Consider the following 24,000-nt stretch of genomic DNA (forward strand, 5'->3'; position numbering starts at 1 on the left):
ATCCGTCCGAAAGGTGATGGTATACGCGAAAAAAAAAAAAAATTCCGCCGTGCCTCGAGCTGGATTCAAACCCAGCGGAATGTGGGCGGTCACTACGATGCGTTGAGACCTTGTCCATACATGCGTACAGTGTTTGTGCTCGCTCGTTGACAGAAAAAAAAAAACTATGGAGAGGCTTTACAGTGAAATAAGCAATCTGCTTCACTGTGTTCGCGTGCGAAAATTTTCGCGTCTCCTCATTTGGCGGACAGCGACGTGCTGTGACCGTTGCGAGTCTTCAGGACCGCATGCTATAGTGTTCACCTTCGACGCGAAGTGGATCGAGACTGCACCGAGCATGCACTTGCGCGCCGCTGAAAGGTCACGGTGGCGCTTATCGCGCGCGCAACATCGCACCGTTGTTGCACGTAATCTGGTCGGGGGTGACGCCACCGCTTGCGACACAGACGCAATTTCTATACGATATATACGCGAGGCCTGTCAGCTTGCGTGACGTTTGACACTGTTACCAGCTGACGAGGCTTCGCGCCGAGTCGGCAGCTGTTCCTTGAAACGAAGCGCTGGAATTTCACAGTGTCTAAACCGAAGCCTAAATCCCCGCTATTTCTGAGACGCGGAGTGTAAACAATTTCGCTGATCCCCGCCCCCGAAACGTTCAGAACATAACTTGGGTCCTTAAATATGGTTGCAATATTCTTTGCTGCGTTTCGCCCTTTTCTCTCAGCTCTGTCCTGGGAGATGTCCAATACGGACAAAATCCTGAAATTTCGCCGCCACGTAGCAAAATTACAGCTATCGTCGCTCAAACATGAGCTTGGTTGCACTGTTATCAGGGCTGTTAACCACTGCGGTTACACCGGAAGTAAAAGTATACGCGACAAAGACCGCACATCGTCTGCCATGACTATTTAATAAGGTTATGTTGTTATTGTTCATTCTTGAACAAAAAAGAAAGAAAAGACAAGGCGCAGAAGATACTCCGGCGTTCGCTGTGGGGAGCACGAATCAGACGACGGATCTGCGGCGTCCGCCGACGCTGATCGTATATATAGCGCCGCTCGTTGTACGTGGCTGCAGGTGCGCTTTCATTGGCGGCATGCAGATTTCGCCTCTCGTCTGAATGGGCGCAGGCGCGCCAATTAAGGAAAGGCCGCGCATAGTTCCGGGGTAAACAATGGGCGACACCTCCGCGTGCGGACACGTGGGAAGAAGCGTATACGTGTGACGTGTGCGCCGCTCGTCTGCTCGCCGCGTCGTCGTCGTTGCGGAAGAGAAGAGAGCGCGCCCGGTACTCGGAGCCGTCCATGTTTGGCAGCGCTTCTGCAGGCTCACTCGAGTGCAGGCGACACTATAGCATGCCGAGCATTTGATTTGCACTGCGGCGGTTTGTGCGTGCGTGCGCACACAGGCCACGATGACACTGTAAAACACCGTTCAATGGGCAACTCTGGCGGTTTTTCCAAAATATTGAGATATTAATCGCATCACCTGTGGAAAAATTTCTTTAGACAGTGCTGTCCATAGACTTTTTTTTATTGAAGCATTTATACTTTCTGTATACAAATCCTGTAAACTAGTGTATAGGCAATACAAATCCTACAGTCTATATGCATTCTATACATTTATGGTCATGCACATTTAGTAGGCTTTGTTGCTATAGGCCGTCTATAGACTTCGAATAGACAAAAAAGACAATCTATATACTTCGAATACACAAAAATAAATATCTATAGGAAAGCAGTAGTCTATAAAATGTCCATAGTCAGTGTATAAACCATTTTTATAAGGGATTCCTCGGAGCCCTGTGCATCTGTCAAAACAAACTGTTTTTAAAAATACGGAGTAGGAACTGTATTAAATGAGCAAAAGCTGAAAGTCGGTTCGCGGCCAGAGACGATGCTCTGGTTGACGCAGCGATGACGTCACATGCAGTTATTCGAAAAAATACACTCGTACGCGCGTCGAATGACCGAAATACATACTGGAAATGACGTTTCAGTTCGTGAAATGCGTAGTACCACCCGATACGAGCTTTATAATTTGTTCACAAGGGGAGCGGGTAATAACGTGCTATTAATGTTTGTGGCGTCGCAAACTTTTGAAATCGATTTGCGCGGGTATTAATCACCGCACAGCTCCCAAACTTGGTGGAAAGGATCAAGACGAAAAGGGAAATGTGCAGAATACGTGGATTTCGAAAAACCCTCGGAGTTGCCCTTTAAAGGGACTGTGAAGGCAAATCGAAGTTGGCTACGATCGATAGATAGCTGCATATTCTAACGACAAAAGCACTACTTTCAATAAAAATGTTATGAAAGAAAAAAAACGCGGAATATAAGGCGATATAATCACCGGCCGGTTTCGTAAGCATATAAACTGAGATGCGTCGACAGTTTTTTTTTTTTTTTGGTGCAGCGGCCACTTCGAAACTTTGATCACGGGGGTCCTTCGGTGTAGACGTTGAAGTTTAAATACATACATACATATATATTTTATTTTTCCAGAAATTGGAAAGGCCTCCTGAGCTAAAAGCTCATCGAGTGGCGGAATAAAAATTTAAATATCATTGCTCTCGGTTTTAAATGCGTCTTTTTCTGGCGCACAAGAAGTCAACGTAATCGGAAAGTGTAATGAATTTTAACTTAAAACAAAAATTTGATAGAGTATAGTCCTCACTGTCCAACTCACGCTTGTCTCAGCGTGATTCTTCTTGAGGGCCGGCGACCACATGTTCCCGGCGTTCGTGCCTCGTTTTAACGAAGCGATAATTCCCCCGCCCGCCGATATAACGAACTGTTTTGTTGAGCGTACGCATTGAGTTCAGTTTGGCCGGTTGGCGTCCACCCCGATCGAGACACGAGCGAGCCCTGCACGGCGCTTCTTCGAAGCGAGCGGCGGCGTCCAGGACCGTGACTGGCCGTCGACGTTACTGGAGCGTTACCGCGGAGCGCTCGATGCAGCTGGGAACGACGGGTCGGTGTCGTCATGGCGACTGCGTTCATTTCGTGTGTGCGAGAGTCGACGGAAGGCCGTGCAGTTGGCGAAGCCTCCGCGGGGCGTCGGGTGCTCTTCCGCGGCAGTGCGCGCATTTCCTTCTCTGCCACGCGCAGTGTGAGCGATGGACCTAAAAGAAAAAGAAATCGGACGTTGCATCGGCCACCAGAGTTACCCACGTTGCGTTTGTTTGCCCTTTGTTTGAGCAGCCCAGTCTTATTGTCGTTTGGAGCCACCATACTTGGGTACAGCCACAAGTCTGCTGGTAGCGCCGTGTAAAATTTTTTAATGGCATCAAGACGACTACCTTGTAAATATTTAAATTTTTTTTCAATATTATTTTTATTCTTACAATTATCATTATCATTTAACTACTCGGCTATAAACATCAGTCTCGATCTCCTGCATGCGTGCGTTATGCATTTCCCGTCTAATTTTGTTGTTTCTTTCTGTTTACTTCACCCGTCCTTAATTACCATTCATTTTAATTTCGTCCAGGAATTATTTACCTCAAAAACGCTCTGTGCCCCCCTATTCTTGGCCAATCCCCCTATGTGGGCATGTGCCATAGTATGTGGACAACAACAACAACACGTTGCGTCCGAAAAACGAAGCGCTTCCGTTCGATCTCTGGAATCAGGAGTTTACCCCTCTTATTCTTTAAAGTTGAGCCTTTTTTAACTTTTAGCCGCCGTCTTGGTGTCGAACGTAAATTTAGCAACCATGCGTTACTCTCCGCAGCCACGGCGGCCGTGCCACACTGTGGAGGGGAATGCAGAAAAGCCCGTCATATATGGGAACCCCGGCTGGGCGGGAATAGTGCGATTCTTTTATACTATACGGCGCAGTTCAGAGCCGAAGATGTGAATTTGATCGTTCGTCGAGTTAAAGAAAAAAAAAAGAGGGGGAGCAAACATGTATTCAAGCCTCCTCACCGTTTAGAACTTCGCCCTGGTGATAGGGCCAGGACTGAGGCCCGCCACTGCATGCGCATGCGCAGCAGGCGTGCCTCCGCTTTTCTGGGTCTGTTGTGCTCCCCAGCCTCGTATTCGTCGGTGGATGCAGACCGCACGATTGTTTTCTTTTTGCCCAATTGCGCGAACGAGTGTCTCCTCACGTGAATGTTGAGCCGCGCCGTCGTTGACGAACAGCGATATATATATATATATATATATATATATATATATATATATATATATATATATATATATATATATATATATATATATATATATATATATATATATATATATATATATATATATATATAGACGAGGGCGGAGGCGCCGATTGTTGACTGCGTGTGTATATGTACGCCGGTGGCAGCGCGTCTAGCGTTCGCAGCTACGCGAAGCCCGTGAGCTGCCTTTTTCTTGCGGCTTCTTTCGGGACCAATCTTGTTTGGGGCGATTTTCTCGGCCCAGCGGGCGTTGGAAAGGGAAGAAAAACACGGGGTAGTATAGCGCTCTCAACTTTGTGCGGCTTCTGCGGTCCACAGTCGGGCGCTATTTTATGTATTTCCTTCTTTTTTTCGCGCTTGCATGTACCGAGTCACGCATTCGGGGGGGGGGGGGGGGGGGGAATCACGGACTGAGCGGAGCGCGCCTCTGTGTGCGTGCGCGTTCCGAGGTATACACCCGGCCCCGTTTTCACATTTCTGAGCTGAGCGCGAGCCAGGAGGATATAGCTCGAGATTACCAGGAGAGAAAAAAAAAAACTCAACAGAACAAAAAATGTCATGGGCTCTGATCGCGGTATTGAAAGGACGCATTCCGCTGTCAGGCTTGCGCTCTATTTCGGTTTTATTCTTGGGGCTAAATTGTTGACGGAAGCGAATACACTTTATGGGGCACTCGTGGGCTCGGACATTGCAGAGAGAGGTTTTTTTTTTTAAACGCCAGAAAAAAAAAAGGGGGGGGGGCAAGCAATATGGTGTGGAAAATATGGCTAACGTATACGCAACGATTGAGCATGTCTTCCCACGTGGCCATTGGGAGTGCCGGGAGCTTTACGAGGGTTGTTCGAGAAGTTGTCTGTCCCCGGTGTGTGTGTTATGTCAGTGTTCTAGAGCTGAGCTTGTCAGTGCAGGTTGAGGCGTGTATGGACATGCAACACGAACAGTGTGGGTCTTCGGGGAAATTGAGAGTTTGGAGCTTTAATCCGTGATTAAATTGCCCTAAAAAGAGACAACATTAAGCGTGAAGAAAATCGTGAAATGTATTTAAACATGCTAGGGATTTAATTGAAGATGGCCCAAGTTCAGGGTGATCTGTTGAATCATCTTGTGAGGAAATGTTCTGTAAAGTGAAGGCCGTGAATTTGAAAGATCATGGGGTCAAAGTCGGTGACATATGGGTAATTTTAATTTGGTGCTTCCGATATCGTTCATGGCGTTTTCACGATGTCAAAACATGTCGGGTGCCTGAGGGCAAGACATGTCGCCAGCAATTTAGCCGTGAGGATTTCGACGTCCTCAGAAAATACGGGAAGCTTTTCGAATTTATGCATGTGATGAAACATGCATTTCCCATTGTGATATCTTCCCAATGGAAAAAGCTTGCGTGGCCAGTCTCCGGCAGCCAAGCAGGCCGTCCGTGGCTCGAGCTCCGCAAACCAGCTCGGGCCGTGGTTGGGGTTGACGTTGGCCTTGCATGAGCCGATCACCGCTTGCCGACGCCGGGCCATGCTCAGCCCAGCGACGGCCTAACGATAAATTGCCTTCTATGCTAGAGAGTACACCATAATGGCAGCTGTACAAAAGACAAATATTTGCAAAGCTTACTTTGCATTTCCTGTAATTTAGACATGAGAAAGAAATGTGTGCACCTTATCACAATGGAGTGGTCGTTTCGTAACGAGGAAAAAATTCTGCGTGGGTAACAGTTTCCCGATATAATGCAGTAAAAGAGGCAGTAACAGGATTGCTCTAAGCAGCATGGATTCTCTTTCTGTTACGAGAGCTTCCGATCATTCAAAGCGAAACAGGATAAACGTGTTCAAGTCACATTGAAAACTGACAAGTTCAATTGACTGCTTCTCGTGCGTGTCATTTTTCGATACTTGAAGGCGGTATGTTTTTCAAACACACCCACTTTGTGAGCAGTATGTTTTTTTTTTAAACACACCCTCTTTGTCGCCGGAGTAATTTAGCTTGTTCGGATGTGTGGACTTTTCATCGAAGACGGCGTATGCTTGTTGGGCTTTGCTATTCTTTCATAAGTTCACTGTGACGTATGCCTCGTTTGATTGGACCCGTACCACCTTCCTCTCAACAGTATGCGTCGAAAAACATGTTTCGTCCGTAACGCGAATCTTAAAAAACTGAAGAGAGTGGAGTGTGTTTTTGTTCTGGAATGGTGCGTATGCAAATAGTAAACATCGATCACTGCGTGGTGTTCGTCAGCAATGAAAAAAAATAATCTGTAATTGAATTTTTTTCCTGCATAGTTTGTTTCCTGTGTAGTTTCAGTTTCTATTGCCAAACGATGGTTACGACGTCAGAAGTGAGTTAACGTGAATAAATAAATAAATACAAAACCTGCAAAACGACCTCCAGCTGCCTTGCTGTTCTAATTCAAACTTATACGCTAAACTGATCCAGATTCTGGAATGGCTGCCAGTGAAGAAATAGCTATTATACTGCAGTTTTTGATGCCTCATATGATCTGGTGCTCACTCGAGACGTCGTAGCCGTCTTTCGACTGCTGAAATTTCACTTGGTGATTCATGTTTACTAAGTCTTGCGCAAATTCACAAGCAAGAATGTTCTACTAAAGTTTTGGCGTCTCTGAAGGAATAGACACACCCAATTTCACGGGTACATAAAAGCGTGCCGAAGTTTTTCGGCGTGTATGCGGGGAGGCAAGCATCAAAGGAAATAAAATGCATTAGCATGTGCCGCTTCGGGAGGTTAAACCCGAACCCCTCTTTCTTTCTCTGTTTCACTCCCTCCTTTCAAACCTTCCTCGATGGCGTGTTTCAAGTGTTCATTAGCTGTGTGCGAGTCTCGCACATCATAACCACTCCACCATCGCCAGGAGCCGCCCTACATCACTACCGCACCTGTGATCAGCGGAGTAGGCACAACCACGACCGCTTGATACAAAGCGCTTTGCAACAAGCGGCCGTGGCTGAACATTCGGGCGCAGACAGCGTGGTGCGATGCGCACACGCTGCTCTGATCCTAGGTAGAGGTGTGCGCCGAGGCATCGGCGTGCCGCCTTCTCTGCGCCACCGACGCAAACTGATCGGCGCGCTGCCGCAGCCGCGCCCCGCCGCGGTGGCTCAGTGGTTGGGGCGCTCGACTACTGATCCGGAGTTCCCGGGTTCGAACCCGACCGCGGCGGCTGCGTTTTTATGGAGGAAAAACGCTAAGGCGCCCGTGTGCTGTGCGATGTCAGTGCACGTTAAAGATCCCCAGGTGGTCGAAATTATTCCGGAGCCCTCCACTACGGCACCTCTCTCTTCCTTTCTTCTTTCACTCCCTCCCTTATCCCTTCTATTACGGCGTGGTTCAGGTGTCCAACGATATATGAGACAGATACTGCGCCATTTCATTTCCGCCAAAACCAATTATTATTATTATTATTATGCCGCAGCCGCCGCCGACGTCCTCACTCGGCGCGATCGGCGCGCCCTCTAAATATGAATATATTTCCCCCGCAAATCTAGCTGCGTTTGAGATTCGGTTTTGTCTTGTTTAATTCTTTTTCCTGACTGAGGCATACAGTCATGTCATGGAGTCATCGTGCCAAGTGTGTTGCAATGAATCAAACACAAAACAAACAAAAACAACCCTGCTCTCCGCGCGTCTACGCATGCGTATCGTCACCAGACAACCAAAACTGCAATATGGCGCAACGAGAACCCGCCGCGGTGGCTCAGTGGTCAGGGCGCTCGGCTACTGATCCGGAGTTCCCGGGTACGAACCCGACCGCGGCGGCTGCGTTTTTATGGAGGCAAAACGCAAAGGCGCCAACTCCAAGGGCCCTTCCTGGGCGTACGCGCTCAGCGTCGGCGCTCTTGGCGTACGCCAAAAAAGGTCTGCGCATGCGCACTGCAGGAGACGCCAGCGAGCCTCGGTGAGGCGCCAATATCTGTCCGTGATAGATATCGGCGTCAGCGCACGGGCGCTCGTGTACGCGTCGGAAGATGGCTCCGGTTTATAACAATTGAAGGATCGCAGGGCTCTCGGTGACTCATTTCTTCATGGCTTGAGGCTCTTTCAGGTTCCCCGAACTTTTCTTTGTGGTTTAAGTTGACCATTCATCGCTCTCCAACCCCTTCTCTCCACGGCTTGAAATTCTCTCCGTCGGCTCGAGAGGGGAAGCGAACCAGCACCAGGAACGTGGAGATGCATGCCCCTTTTCGACGCCCGTTCCGGCGTACGCCAAGAGCGCCGACGCTGAGCGCCTACGCCCAGGAAGGGCCCTTGGAGTTGGCGCTTAAGGCGCCCGTGTGCTGTGCGATGTCAGTGCACGTTAAAGATCCCCAGATGGTCGAAATTATTCCGGATCCCTCCACTACGGCACCTCTTTCTTCCTTTCTTCTTTCACTCCCTACTTTAACCCTTCCCTTACGGCGCGGTTCAGGTGTCCGCGGCGAGATATGAGACAGATACTGAGCCATTTCCTTTCCCCAAAAAACCAATTATTATATAACCAGTGATAAGAAACACCGGTTTCGGAACTTCGAAATCACGACTTGTAGGTCGCGGGCACTGTGGATGCGGATGGAATCAGCGATACGTCCCAAAACGGCAGAAAGCCATCAACGCATCATGACGTGACCTACCTCAGCTAGAAAAATGTTCACCTGCTGGAAAAAAAAAAAGAAGTTTTTATTCCTTTTTTATTCCAGCTGGAAAAGGCCCTCATAAGAACAGTTACTTTAAACAGATGGTGATTAATATTCAGAACAAGTGATTTCACGAACTGTCCAGACAAAAATGTTCGTGTTATAACATCTACTGTTTGGTTGACAGGTAAAGGGCTGAACCAAGCAAAAGTTGGTCATAGAAGAGGTCCGAAGGATAGCAAAAAAGAAAACAATTGCGACTAAGACGCAGAAAACAAGAAAGGTTCTGCACGGTGTCGTGAGCAAGAAATATATAAACACAATCAACATACGCGCTTGTGATCTGTGCCTCACTTTTCTTTAATATGCCACCTAAAAAACAAGATATACAGAGCATTTTGCATTTCTCTCACCTTTCAACCCCTCTGTATTCTGTGTTCTGAGCCGTTAGTACAAAAAGCCCTAAAATTTCAACCAGTTTAGCAAAGAAGGCTGTGGCGAAATAGCTTTTTAAATTTGTGGTTTAGCTTTCCGCGCCGCCGGTGCCGCCAATGAATACCAGGCGCCGCGCCGCCGACTAGAAACGACCGCCCCGCCGCCGCCATTCGAAACCAACACGGCGCACACCTTTAATCCTTATTAGTGGGAAGGTGGCATGATTCTGCCTGTTGTTTGACGTGATACCGAGACCCCGACTAGCAGAAATCTAAACCGAAACTAATGTGTAGAAGTCGGCAGACGACGCTGTGGCGGGAAGAAAACCTTGACTGCAGCACCGCTAGTTCCAGCAACTGGAAGCTCTAGCTAAATGAGCTTTAACTATGGTGGGCACCATACTTTAACGCCGTCCAGTGCCGCCTAAATGGGCGTGCATAGGGAGCTGTGAAACTGACCTTGGTGTAAGGACGTTGGCATGAACTGAACTGAAGCTGAGCTCTGCTGTATTGGCGATGCTACAAAACAGGAACTGCACGCGAGCATAAAGTATGTAAACTATACATAATTGTTCGATCTTCATACAGCTTAGAAAATAATTGTAAGAAGGAAAACTGAAATGAAAGGCTGAAGGGGACGAGGTCTTTCTGCTGATCAAGAGCTGAGATCGCTTCGAGCCTCGGCAATAGTGTGTGTACCTCGGCGGCGCACGGGCGTTGGCATCTTTATTTATGGTCTGCCATAAAGTAACGGGAACGCAACAAGACGTCTAGCTGCTGCAGTGAGGCGTCATGGTTGGGCATTGGCTCGAGTCCTCTGGCGATGCGAAGTTTATTGACTGGCGCGAAATCGCATTACGATCATTTTCTTTTATCTGGTACCGTTCTGTGCTTTAATGAAGCAATTAAGTCACAGTGACCACAAGTAATAAATATATATTCGTATTCACTGTAGTAAAATACTTTACTGACTCCTCAGTTCTTGTTTTTGACTGCATTTCTCAGTAAAAAAAAAATGCTCGAAACTTGTTCATAATTTTTTTTACTTGAAAATTTTGTTTGAGGAGTTCATCAGCTCCATGTGTCATGTTTTAAGTGTTCTTGCAGTTACCGTACCTGAGTCTAGAGGTTTTTTTTTGTGCATTCGAACTGTATCACTGAGAGCTTAGTAGATTCCAATAAAATTTAATGCACTGCATGCACAGGGAGTTCAATGCTCGTGCAACTATGGAGCCACCCAGTTTAGCATCCTCATGCAGAAAAATTCATGCTGTCGTTGAGGTAGTGAGGCGGTATACGGTGTTTAATGTAGAAGTATGAGTGTATTGCTGAGCCCCTTTAACACACCCTGAGCACACGCAAAGTACCGGGTTATATGGACTTTTTGAGAGAGTGGCTGCTCAACCAAAGAATACACTGTTCCAGGTTATTCTCTTAACTATGGTACAGATAAGCAATGAATTCATGCTCTGTCTGCATTGGTTGCCGATTGCAATGTTGGTCTCGTGGCTATGGTGACGCATTGCAGCAGCAAGTTTTTATGTGGCTTTGACCACGTTCTTACTGCACCTTATGTTAACAGCGCAGAACGTTGAAGGGGCACGAGAAGAGAAGCACACACAACGAGCGCTCGTCGTGTGTGCTTCTCTTCTCGTGTCCCGTCTACATTCTGCGCTATTAACATCAGGATGGAAAACCAGCAAGCCCAAGCTGCTGTTCTCTTACTGCAATTGCAGCAAGAGATCGATGGGGTGGGCGGAACAAACTGACAGCTGTGTGTCAGGTTGCCTGCAGCATCTCACTGTTAGCATCATACAATCATTTTCATATTTTTTTAATATGTCAGCATTTCGTATACTGCTTGCTGAAAGGGAACTGCCATCTTGTTGTGTCGTTGCAGTGTGCGAAGCGTGATGCACAAGCACCTCGAGAAAATGGGGGAGGTGACATTTGACAAGATCTTCAATCAGAAGTTAGGTGAGTGGTCAGTTTTTCTTCTCTGTTGTTCACCATTGCAGCCCTTTGTTTGTTTGCTCTGTCCTTTCCTTTGACTCCACAGTGTGGCTGATCATCAGGCAGAGTTTATAGAATGCATGCCAACCTAATGGGCTCGCCTAATTAAGTTCAAGAGAGTTACAGTGTGCACCAATTAGTATGCCATAGCTCACCCATGATTTGAACATGGTGACAGGGAAGGACATTTCTGCTGCTTACGGAGGGCATGCAAGCCTTTTTGCTTTCTGAGCCACCTGTAGTGTGTGCAGAGCTTCAGGGGCACTGTAGACACTGTAAACATTTACTGCTTATCTGAACAAGGACATAAAATTGCGGTATTTCAACACGGTCGTCTTGGGAACATGTGCTGTGTTAGTGCACTAACAGTGTCTGAACTCTTCGAGCAGTGCATTCTCGCCTGACATATTTGAGGGCATGTGAACATGGGGACTAATCAGTTAAGTGGAGAAGATGATAATCTGCAAGGAGGTAATGTGCCTGGGCCATAAGATGAATAGCGGGACCAGTCAGCTTTCAGACATAATGAAACATCATTGCACTTGTGCTGATTACTAGGGCTGAGGGTCAGAAGAAAGGAGATTAGTGTCCACTTAATGCTCTTCTTCAAACCCTTGCCTCTTATTGAAGCTGCATTTAAGCTTCTGGTATCCACAGGCACCTAGATAAGTCTCTCTTCTCATGAGGAGATGTGGAAAGAGCAATGTTGGTCGTGATCTTGGTTGTCAGAGCCTTGGTGAGTGAATATGTCACATGGAAGAGATTCCTTCATAGCAGTTCTTATTTTGCTATTGGGTTTACGATGGGGCCGAGCACATTGATCCGGGGCTCCAAATCACTGGTGGGTGAAGGAGACTTTAATTCTTTGTTGTTTAGAGTGCTGGAGATCGTGGAGGAATTTCACAGTGTTGCTCTGTGGATATAGAAGCGCCAAATGCAGACAGCACTTCTACTGTGAAAGAATGTTGGGGCTCTTAACAGTGTTTCTTTTTCTTTCAAGCATTATACCAGGCGTTCCTCTTCTTTTAATGTTTACAGATTTTTATTTGAAAATCAGCTATAGATACACTGGTGTGGGCTGTGCAGGTGGATTGTACAGCAGTGCAGACATTATGTGCTATACACAACAAACGAAATGCAAACACGAAAACTGAAATGCCAGCACAAAACCATGAACATGTATCACATCTGGGAGGGGAAATACAAGCCAGGTTGATTAACACTTCTAAAGGAGAATCTTCGTGCCTCTGAAGAATTGAGCTTCTCCTGGCTAAAATCTTCTTGTTTTGTTGTTCTTATTTCAGTTGTCTTGTTCGTGTTTCATTTGTGGAGTATTGTATATGATAGAGGTCAACTAAAACATGATTTATGACCTGAAATTAACTTATCAAATTAAAAATTTTTGGTTCTAGGGCACAAGATTGTAGTGCAAAGCTGTCAGCATTGAACGCAAGCCCAGCTTTTGAAATTTCCTAATCAGCGTTGCAGTTCGAAATATCGAAGACGAAAAACATGCCTTTGAAAGTTTATTAAGTCCACATTGATAAAATTGCACCTCTCACATTTCTAATATAGCATATACAGACACATTTCGTGTATTTGCTAACGTAGTAGAAGTTAACGTGATCTTGGGAACAATGTCACATGCAATGAGATCATTTTATAAAGTGTAGCGCAGGGAAGCCAATTCAACGAGTTTTTAAACGCATACTTTTTACACTTGATATTTCGTATCACAGTGCCAATTCAAAAAGTTAAAAACTGGTCTTGCTATTGGTATTGAGTTCCTTCGATTTTTTAATATAATCTGGCACCATAAACCAAAAATCAAAAAGTTCATTAGTTTATTTTTGTTAATTAATCATCTATTAGTAGAGCTCTGTCACGTGTGTGATGTCTCCCATGCTATGCAGTCCACCTGCACAAACCACACTGACGTATCCATCACTGTTTTTAAAATAAATGTCTCTAAAGTTTTGAAAAAAATTGCCCAAGCAACATTACTTGAAATAGCCAACTTGTCATCAGCTGTGCTGCTGAATTTCATGAAGATTTTTGCTCAGATTGTCACTAGGTTAAAGTACCCAGCTTAATGACGAAAGCTCGTAATTGAATGTTTTGGGGCTTTTACTGGTCGCATCCTTGCTTGTGTTGCAATACAGGGACTGCCAATCCGTTATTCAATTGCAGAAACTTGAGTGCTTCACTTGCAGCCAGGTTTTAACCCCAGTTTATTTTTTCTTGTAGAAGAGAGACAGCTGCAATGCTCTGTGTCACATGATGACCTGCTGTTCTCACAATTTTATCATGCCAGGGGACCTTTTTCAATGACAGGCCCTGTTTTTTGTTCACCTCAGCCACCATTTTTCATTTTACTTCAGCGGGCTTCAGGTGTTGAAAAGGGCTTGTCGACAGCGACATGCCAGCGCAAAGAGCGTTATTATTATTATTATATTTTTTTGCTGCACGAGGCTGCTTTTGTGCACTGTACTCTTGCACATCTGGCCCTCATGTCTCTTTCTTCATCCGGGCTTACTGTTTTCTTTCCAGGCTACTTGTTATTTAAGGACTTCTGCGACAACGTCTGCGACGAGCAGGTTCCTCAGCTAAGTTTTTATGAAGAGGTGGGTGACTTTCTCATTCTTTCTCTTTCACGCTTTCCATCACAGCTGGCTCATCTTGTACACAGTTGGGCATGTGTGTGCGAATGTCGATGTGTGTGTGCACGCAAATACAGCTGTGTTGCAGTGGGTCAGAGCAGTTGTCTTGTCGCAGAGCCTATTGTGACTGGAGTCTTGATGTGTGCCGCTCTTAGTGGTGACTCGTTCTGTTGACTCTTCCTTACTTCTTCTCATTTCTGGGCCGGCCAAGATGAATCGGGCTCCATTGTTCGGCCCCGGTGTCACGTCATTCTCTTACTTCACTTCTGGGAACTTCTGCGGGCACAAATGTCATTCCACTGTTTATCGAAAGTGCCCTGAGGGCGGGCTTTTGACAGGAGCAGATAATGAATTTACTTCAGGCGCTCTTGAATGCAGTGCAGTTTTCACAAGTGCCCGAGGCTGCGCTTTCATGAAAAAACCATGTTAAACGCAAATATATTCAAAGCTCTTGTGAATGCAAGGGCGATGTCTTGACTCTGCTTTGTCATAGTCGGCTCTGGGCGATGAATCAAGAACTTGTGCTGGTGGTTCTTGGGCTTAGTGAATGGCACGACCGAAACAGCGCAAGGGGTTGTGTAGCTTTCTGCATTTCTCAATAAACTTGTTTGCACTAAGGAAAGACACATGATGAATTCAGTAAGATCTTAGGACCATTTTTTAGGTCTGCTATGGAAAAGCTTCAGTTAGCTTAGCTTTTGAGGCTTATGCATTAACCACTGGTGTCAGCTTGTGCAAATTACTTGGAACAGTTTGCTGTGTAGCTTTAAAATGTGCATCACACAGATGCCACATGCAGATCTGATTTGTGCTCTGGTATTTTTTTAATCCAGCCAGTCCGCTCGCTGCCATTTATGTTGACACCAGGACAAATTTTTGCATGAGTCAGCAGTCGAGGTGTCTGTTTCCTAAATTTTTGTGTGCGCCTTTGTCTTGTTTTAATGAAATACATTAACATACGATTGCTATTTGTCCTTGCATGGGATGTATGTACGTACATTTATACGCACATTTATATGTTTAGTAAACAGTGCATATCAAGCAAGACTAGCTGCTGCCAGTATACGTCGCTATGCGTTTTTTGAGACAGCTGTTCTTTCGTTGTAATTTTCGTTGAGTTTTCTTCGTGCAAGTAGTAAGGCCATGTGCATTATTTGTATTACATTGCAGTCACGTTTAAGTCCGTGAACCCCGCCGTTGTTGCTTCCCAGCACGCTTTTGTGGAACAGTGGCTCAAGGAGCTCTGTGCACGGTGCGGAGGCATGATTGGTTTTGCGGTCATGTCCACTGTGTTTCAGTGATGGAAAAAGGCAGTGCATCTTTGCCCATATATATGCCCTGTCTTCACTGCCCAGCAGGGTTACTTGCAGAGTAAACTGCCCATGGCATTTATGGTTTCCTTGGAATGTAGAACTTCAATTTCCTGTCATTTCTGCCTCATGTACATCATTTTCTCATGAGAGCTATATAGCTATGCAAATCATGTACTGTGGTACTGTGGTAAGAGCACACTGGGTTGTAATTAAACTGTTAAACGTAGGCCATCGAATAAATCGAGTGCTCTCATTTCTTTAGTCATAAAACAACAAGGCATGGCAACCTAATGCCATGTCATTCGAACCCGACCGCGGCGGCTGCGTTTTTATGGAGGAAAAACGCTAAGGCGCCCGTGTGCTGTGTGATGTCAGTGCACGTTAAAGTTCCCCAGGTGGTCGAAATTATTCTGGAGCCCTCCATTACGGCACCTCTTTCTTCATTTCTTCTTTCACTCTCTCCTTTATCCCTTCCCTTACAACGGGTTCAGGTGTCCAATGATATATGAGACAGATACTGCGCCATTTCCTTTCCCCAAAAACCAATTATTATTATTATTATTTGGTTGCTTGGAGGCAAATGCAGTCATGCATGCACAGCTTACTCAGATGCCCTGTCCCTCACTTTATTCATGGGCCTGCATATTTGGTAAGCAGTATCTCTACCGTGTGAGAGTTTTTTATGCGAAAGCGTGAGGGCCCCGTGTTGCAGAAAAGCCGGTGTCGACGTTGCTGTAGGTTTGACAGGAAAATAAGGACAGGTAGCTTACAAGAGGCTCCCATAGATGGCGCCAGCCACACCAGCGGCGCATCGGAAACCCCTGGCCCTCAGGCCCACGGGTTGCGAGTGTGACACGCTACGTAATGCAGATGCTTTCGTATGGCTTGGTTAAAGCAGGGCTTTATATGTATGTCGTGTGATCTTTCACATAATGACTGCAATTGTGAAAGAGGACACAGTGTTCGTGTCTGCGGGGAAAGAGGAACCGCTGTTGCGTCATACCCTTCAAGGCGGATCTTAAGTGTCCCCCAATTCTTTTTGCAGCCTCTGAGAAAGATTTTGAGCCAACAAATCCATGCAGGATGTTTGCAAAGAGGAGTGCTGTATAAGGCATTCAGGAGTAATCTGTATGAATTCATTACCATTTAGGATCTAGACGAGTAAAGAACTCTTTGAGAGAATTTCTATTGCATGTAGATGTTATCCATGGGACTTCAAACAGGGGCTTTGCTGTTATGAGAAGCACTTGTCTGATTAAAAATAATGAAGCAAGTTTCATCGGGTGGCACTCCATATTTTGGTGAGGCCGTTTATTGGTTAGGACGAGGTACGTGCAGAGATCGCTGTGCTCTGTCTGAACAAGTGGCGGTACTTCACCATTACATGCCCTTTGTTTCTCATCCTTCTATTTGGTCTGTTCCACAGTTGAGCAGAACTTCAGTCTCAATTACTTATTTGTGGCTGTTGGAAAGGAACAAAAGCGAGCTTGCCGACAGCACAGGCCTTAAGGGCAGCGTTCATGCGATGTTTTAGGTTGTTTTGGGCTGTGTTAGAGTTGTTATGCATGATGGATGGTGGAGTCATATGATGCAGGTCGATGGTGTTTGGCTTCAGTTGAGCAACGATGTCCGTGAACTTTTTGCGATTCACACAACTGACTGCTGTAATTTTTTAACCTTTTAGTTGGAAATGTTTTTCTCATGCCAAATGTTAATAGAGGTCTGATATTAGAGCTTGTTGGCAGTGAGTGCTTATGGAAGTTTGTGGCAAAAGTGATCTTTCTGTGTGCTGTACTCAGTATGCATCCAACTTTGATTTTGTGCTGCTCATGCAATCGTTTACTGAGCTCTGTCATAGCACAAAGCCATTTGCAATTTAAGGAAATTTATTGGTAAGTTTAAAAGATTGACAGGGAAGATAAAGTAAGGGTAGCAAAGCAAAAAGTGGGCATCGTATGAGTTGTCTCATTTATTTAAGTTCAGGAGAATATATTTTCATATCTTTTTGGGATATGAAAATTTATTGTAGCTTATGTCCTGATTACATGCAGTGTTGTAAAAGTACTGGCGTTTTGAAGCTAGTAAAAAAATTCTTGTGGGAAAAGTTTTGTATCAGCTAAGTCTTTAAAGAACAACAAAGTTAGAAGCATATTGTTTTGTGATCCGACGAAAGCATGTTGCTTGATGCCTCCTCGTACCAGTAAATATCAAATTATGTAAATTACCTGCAAGTGAGGTATATGAAGGTAGTATAGACTGCCTTTTGACTGAGGTTGCCTAAGATGCGGTATCTAGGAGTATTTCATTACCGCAAGAACTGCTTCAAGGTGTGAAGAGAGTGTAAAGTTCAAGCTATCTCCTGCGTGGGCGCCTTATTCAAATACCGTGCGGCAGTGCTGTGCCACTTATGGCCATGATGCATCTCTTGTTGAGTCTATTGTTGTAGACAGGCAGCTATAAATGTTAATTTCTGCAGATTTTGTGTGCTGTCTGTCTTTGTTTTTGTACTAACCTTGAAGGCTAACAATCTTATTTGTGTAGATACTGCACCTTTAGTCTTTTTTTTTAGGCTAGAAAAGCCTGCTTTAAAAAATCTGCCTATATGTTAATTGTTTTAGGTTGAGTGCAGCCAGCTGTTTCAGCACCGCTTGCTATTTCAATTAAAAAGTGGGTATCTTAACACCTGAACTGTGCATCCGGGCTTCAGGAAAGGCAGCTCTTTAGTTTTAGATCAGAAAACACTAACAGTAAGCTTCTTTCGCACGTGCAGAAAGTTTCGTACAAAGAGTCACAGTGGTTTGATATAGTGAGATTGGAATGCTGGCATTTGTCGTATAACACATGACGGATCATGGAATCATCTCCTGTTTTGAAGATGCACGTGATGCTAATAATTTAGAATAAAAAAAAATGGTGGCTAAATCTGTCTTCATGAAAATGGCTGAGGGCATGCTACTGAGTGTATTTATTTCAGAAAAATTATTTACTGTGTTCGCTAGTTGACATAAAATAGTCAACCAGCAAAGGATGCTAATTTGAGATATGAACGATGTGAAATTTGTCTGAAACAATGAAATCGCTGCTAAGTGTAGCACACATGAGAAAAAGCTGCTAGCTTGTTGTGTGCACAACTGTGTACAAATTGCCTCAGAGGGTTAACTTTATGTGTATATGGAAGAGTCAGCAGATTCGAGAGCTGAGTGTTCAAGGGCTTGAGCCCCTTGCAGGTGATTGTGCACAACTCGCTGCATTCATCCTTGTGTAAGATGGCTTGTGAAGCTGAGCTTCGCTGGTGTGGCTTGGACTGCAGATATGCATGCACTGAAGTGCTAACTTCGCATGACTACCAATGTTACCAAAAGCATGTAGCTGGCTGCAGGGAGCTCCTAAAGCTGGTAGAGTAGTGGGAAAAATAAGTAAATGCAGCAAATGGGAGAACAGGAGCTTGGCCGAGGTGTGTGAAGTAAAAAGAAGCATCACGAACTCTTTGTGTTCTCTGCAGATCAAACGCTACGAGAAGCTGGAGACTGCCGAAGAAAGGCGGACAGCAGCAAGGGAGATCTACGACAACTACATCATGAAAGAACTCCTCTCGCACACTCATGTGAGTCGCTGGAATGCTGCACAGCTCAAGAGATGTGCAATCCTATTGGTGTCTGCTGCACAGAGTGCATTTACTTGCGAATTTAGGCCCTCTTAATAAATATGTTGGGATGTATTAATAGCCTTTGCTAACTACAAAAATGCAGTGAATTATTCTCTGCAGTAAGAATAAAGTCTGTTATTAAAGCTCTAAGGCTCCCTTTCAGCAGAAAAGGCGGTATCGGCGTTGTGTCGAGAGACCCACATCATATCCTTTTTGCTTGACATGGCATAGTGGCGCTGTCATGTGGCGGCCACCGCAAAACTCCCACAATCTGATGTGTGCTGCTGCCCCCACATATGGCGTGTGAGCAGCATAAACTTCTCTCAGTGCGGGACTTGCATCCGGGTGGAACTGTCCTTTGTGGCCATGCGATTGTGTGTGTAGTGCACTGAGTACTAATCAGTGTGTCTATGTACAGAAGCAACATTATGTGCGTAAACTGCAGTGTGGAAGAGTTCAAAGACAAGATTGTGGAAACTGTGTTGTGATAATTGTGATGAATGTGCGAATGTGAACTAAGATCACTGAGTGTGCATGAAGAGAAAATGCTGAAGGAAGCCATTAACTCTATTAGTTCATACCCTTAAAGGGGGAGCTCAGCCGTCCCTCTAACTTGATGAATATGTATCATGGGTAATATTGTCATTAAACTCTTCCTTTTGAATGGATTCCAGAGCAAGAGTATAATAGTAATACTGTTCCTTATATTAACTTGCTTTATGTACTGATGTTGGTAAACCACTTTTTTTTTCTTTGTTCAGAATAAGAGGTGATATTTAAACACCAATGTTTAGTAGGAGTTATGACACTGCTAATTTGCCATCAATCAACACCGGACGAAAAAAAAAAGTTCCTTATGATTTCCTTAGTTGCAATGACTCTTTCTTAAACATTTAGTAATAAACATCATGCACTGTGGATGTAGGCAGGTCTTCCATTAATTGCCATCCTTTGATTGAGAACTGTGTGCTGGCTAACTAATAGCTGTGGATGACTGTCTGCCTTCAGTTGTATAATTTATTTTCTTTCTGCATCTTTGCCCTTGTGTCCATCAGAATTACTCTCTCGAGTCCGTAGGCCACGTCCAAAAGTACCTCATGAGGAACGAAGTTCCTGTTAATTTATTTCAGGTAAGCTTTGCTATCAGGGGAATTCAAGTGTGGGCTGGCACTATAGTGCATATGTCTTGTAGTTCTCACAGTTCATGTCAGTCATAACGTTGAAAAAAAAAGAAAAGACCACAAATTAACGCGTTTAAAAATGCGAAAGATCATGTTATAGTGAGCAGTAGCTGCCTGCTGTGCTGTTTTCAAATTCATTGCACATGTAGGTCTCGCTCTTTTCTTTGGACACATATGCTTGGTCTTAGGAATGCTCTTCACAGACCTCTTCATGTTCTCTCTTGTGTGGCCGTGATCTTTTGACATGGGACACACGGGTACGTGGCCTTATGTTATTGTTGTGCTTGCCAAAAGCGGATGCCAGACCGGCAGAAACCTGCTTACGTTGGGATAAATGGGTGTGCGAGCGAACATCAGATGTCGTGCAAGAGAAATTGCTACGTGCCTGCTACGTGCATGCGTGTGTCCCGGGGTCACTCTCTGGGAGCAATAATTGTGGACGTGGTATGAGGCCTTGGCCTCTGCATAATGATACAGTTGGCTGCACTAGCTCCAAGGCCAAGGGGAGGTCTTTCATTTGGCTGTGGTTGGGACTGCCCCTTCCTTTTAAGGTCTGAGCAAACTCTTTACAGTTGTAAATTTTTCCAGGGGCTTTATGATCCATTAAAAGGAAGCACTAAATTGGAGTTTGATTATAGCTGTTAGTTTCACAATAAGGTGTATGAGACACAGAGACCACCTGGCAGTGATCCAGAGCTTGTATGATGTTCAAATACAGATAGAGAGAAGATGTCCTGAAAGTTCATTAGTGCTCATGTCAACTATTGTGTGTCTATTTTAATAATTAATTGCGTGTCAGTTTGATTAGCTTCAATATGTTGCCCTAGTCAGGGCACTGTGCCATTAGCTGAGCCAACATCACCAAGAACCAAGACAAGCAGGCAGCTTCTATCGTGTGAAAGCAAGCCAGACCTTGTCCAATCAGGGCTTTTATGATAATGTGAATTGCATTTCATATCATCAATGACATTAATCATTCGGAAATATAAACAGCTTTATTCAGGGGCAGTTTTATTGTGTAGAAAATGCATGTGTATGCATGTGAAATGCGGTGATTCTAAGTGCTCAGAATTAAATTTCTGATAGCAAAGGGTTGGTGTAGGCAGTCATTCTTTCAGTCAGTCAGGCTTTTCCGGAAACTTTTTTTTTTTTAGTGTCTACATGCCATTTTTACTTTTGTGTGCACTCTTTGCATTTAATGTTCACTTCTGCTGCCAGTGAACTGTCCATTTTTCATCTGTTTCAGCCTTACATCGAGGAAATTTTCAGCCTCCTAAGGGACGATATATTTAGGAAGTTTATTGAAAGGTGCGTTGTCTTTGCTCATTCTATCTTGCAGCATTGCTTGCTGGCTTGCTAGAGCTGGTTGCCTGCGATGTTACTTTGCTCATTCATCTGAGCGCACGTTTCGCTCCTATCGTTTTGAGCTCTAACCATGGCTGTTCGTAGTGTATGTTATTTGTAACTTGTATCCATTTGTACTAGTCACGTCTCTGCTTGACCAAATGTTTCAGTATGTGGCCGAGTATTAATACTGTATGTGGCCGAGTATTAATACTGTATGCATTCCAGTCATCTTTTGGAGCTTTTTGAAGTCATAAGCTTTTGACATCCTGTCGAGTTGTAGTGTTATGGTTAGTGAGAAAAAAGCATTCATGTTGTGATCGAGTGACTGAGTTGTGTTGTAGATCATAGGCTACCTTTGCATGATGGAGTATTTGTCTTTGGGTTGTTGTATCAATGGGAAACTAATATTAAGCTTTACTCAAGTTTTTATGTCCCTGAAAAAAGTTCCCATACAAGAAAAAAAGCTTAGTGGGTGAGCTGCTTAGATGTGTTATCTTTGTGTGCCAGAGAATGTCATTTGGGCTCACAGATTCTAAGCATTACACAGGCTAAGTGTTCAGCAAATGTGTTTGCACTGAAATTTTGATTTTTATGGCCACTGGGCATCCTTTAAGCAACGTATGAAGGCAACTTGCTTCATTTACGATAATATTTTTCTACTCTATAAGCAGTTATCTTTCAGGTAAAAAAAATTGTTTTACTTCTTATTTCCCAGTCATGAGCAACACAAATTAAAAATAATAGTAGAAACATTCCTATATGCTTTCCTTGATTTTGGTGACTGTTGGCTTACTTCATGTGTGTGTCGTAACAAGCCCCTCAATTCTCTATCCTTGTTTGTCAAGTCATTTATGCATGTCACCTTATGATGCTGAAATGATGTAATTTCACATCCTCTTGTATCGTTTTCAACACTGCAGTGAAAAGTATACAAGGTTTTGCCAGTGGAAAAATCTCGAGCTTAATATTCAGGTAAGTTGTATGTCATTTTATTTTTGTGCCGCCTTTTTGCTGATATCAGCTGCACTGTGCCTAAAATTTTATGGCTGTGTAATTTCAAGCACTGCTTTCACATGGCAGGTGTCTCTATGTGTAGTTTCCGGAGTGTGGTCAGCTTATACGTTTTTAAGGCAATGCATGCTACATTCGAACCTCATTATAGTGAACAGGTAAAAAATCGCAAAAGTTGATATAGCCGAAATTCACACTATGAAATTTTATCACAGACGCACACGAGCAATGCAGTTTAGTCGGTGAAGGGACAGCAGCTCAGGTTACCCTTACTAGAGAGCAGAGAGAGACCTTTTCCGAAGATTTAGCGTCGTTTTGAAAGCGCTCGTGGCGATTTTGGAGGCTGGAAAAACAGCGCCAGAAGCCAGTTTGGGGGCTTCCCTGCATCAAAGCACTGTAGTGTAGAAAGTGGTACACCAGAGCAAAAGCTACCAGCATTTCTACCACCTCTGTGTCAGCTGATGTAACTTAGGACAGTGGGACCGATGAATGGTTGCTGTCCACGCTGCTAAAGCTCACATGGCGCTGTTGGCATGTGCGAGAGTAAGGTGTGAATTATGGCATGCTCAGACGTTTGCCGCACCATCACGAGCCACACAAGTGTAGCATGGCAAAGCCTGCCATTGGCTCTGCTTTGCGCTGCAGAGTTTGATATATGACCAGCTGCTTTTTTTATATAACGTAAAAATTGCATATGCTTGCTAAAAATATTTTTGGGAAGAGTTTGATATAGCTAGTGATTCGTTGCGTGTGTGTTTGATATATCAAGGCTCATTTGTACAACGTACGCCACAACATGTGCTACCGCTTGTGCTACAACACATTCTCTCCGCCTGCTGTGTGTTTTCACTTCCCTGGGCACTGGTTTTGGTAATGAACTATGACCAGCTGGTGTCTCTCACCATGGCTGCTAATGCATTTTCCTTCAAGGCCAAGCACAAGGACACCCATGCAATGTTCCTTGATTTCATCTTGGCCTGTGTATTACTGCGCAGAAACAGACATGATTATTATAGTGTAGTGAGGTGTTAGAAATTGCCTATTTACTAAAAAAAAAACAAACTAAAGTAGCTTATCTAACTGCAAAGCCATTTCACGTCATAAATTACAAAGCATAATAAAAATTCCAAATATTTTGTTTCTCGAAAGTTTCGATCAAAAGTTCAAATAGCTGGTTTTGCATAGAGCCGAGGGAATTCTCTTTCAGCACATGATGCACATTTTTATCATTCTTATCGTGTTATCATTGTTTTGTCATTGTTAAGGTATGTAGTTTACATATAGTTTTGGTTTTCTGCTGGGTGACACTTAGCTTCCTTTAAGTGCAGCATGATGTTGTTGTTTACTTTTGTTTTTGTTTCATTGGTTAGCTGACAATGAACGACTTCAGCGTGCACCGGATAATCGGACGTGGCGGGTTTGGTGAAGTTTATGGCTGCCGTAAGGCGGACACTGGAAAAATGTGAGTTATAACCATCTATGTACCTCTAGCTGGCTCTCTTACATTGGTCCACTGTGACTGGCATGATTTGTTGTGTTCATGGTGAAGCGAGCGTTTTTTGCCATGCTCAAAAACAAGCCTCTAGCAGACGCAGAAAATGTTGT

General features: G+C 44.5%; 1 protein-coding gene across 1 annotated transcript in view; it reads left to right on the plus strand.

Moving 5' to 3' along the window:
• The window catches only part of Gprk1 (G protein-coupled receptor kinase 1), a 106,736-nt gene that overhangs the window by 58,853 nt on the left and 23,883 nt on the right, over nt 1–24,000 (plus strand). Inside the window, exons 2-8 of the mRNA XM_077654929.1 lie at nt 11,125–11,201; nt 13,788–13,861; nt 18,713–18,814; nt 19,912–19,986; nt 21,284–21,345; nt 22,305–22,356; nt 23,766–23,857. Of these exons, the coding sequence (XP_077511055.1) occupies nt 11,125–11,201; nt 13,788–13,861; nt 18,713–18,814; nt 19,912–19,986; nt 21,284–21,345; nt 22,305–22,356; nt 23,766–23,857 (534 nt within the window). The remainder of the gene's footprint in view (nt 1–11,124; nt 11,202–13,787; nt 13,862–18,712; nt 18,815–19,911; nt 19,987–21,283; nt 21,346–22,304; nt 22,357–23,765; nt 23,858–24,000) is intronic.

Source organism: Amblyomma americanum, chromosome 2, assembly GCF_052857255.1.
Source record: "Amblyomma americanum isolate KBUSLIRL-KWMA chromosome 2, ASM5285725v1, whole genome shotgun sequence".
Classification (NCBI taxonomy): domain Eukaryota; kingdom Metazoa; phylum Arthropoda; class Arachnida; order Ixodida; family Ixodidae; genus Amblyomma; species Amblyomma americanum.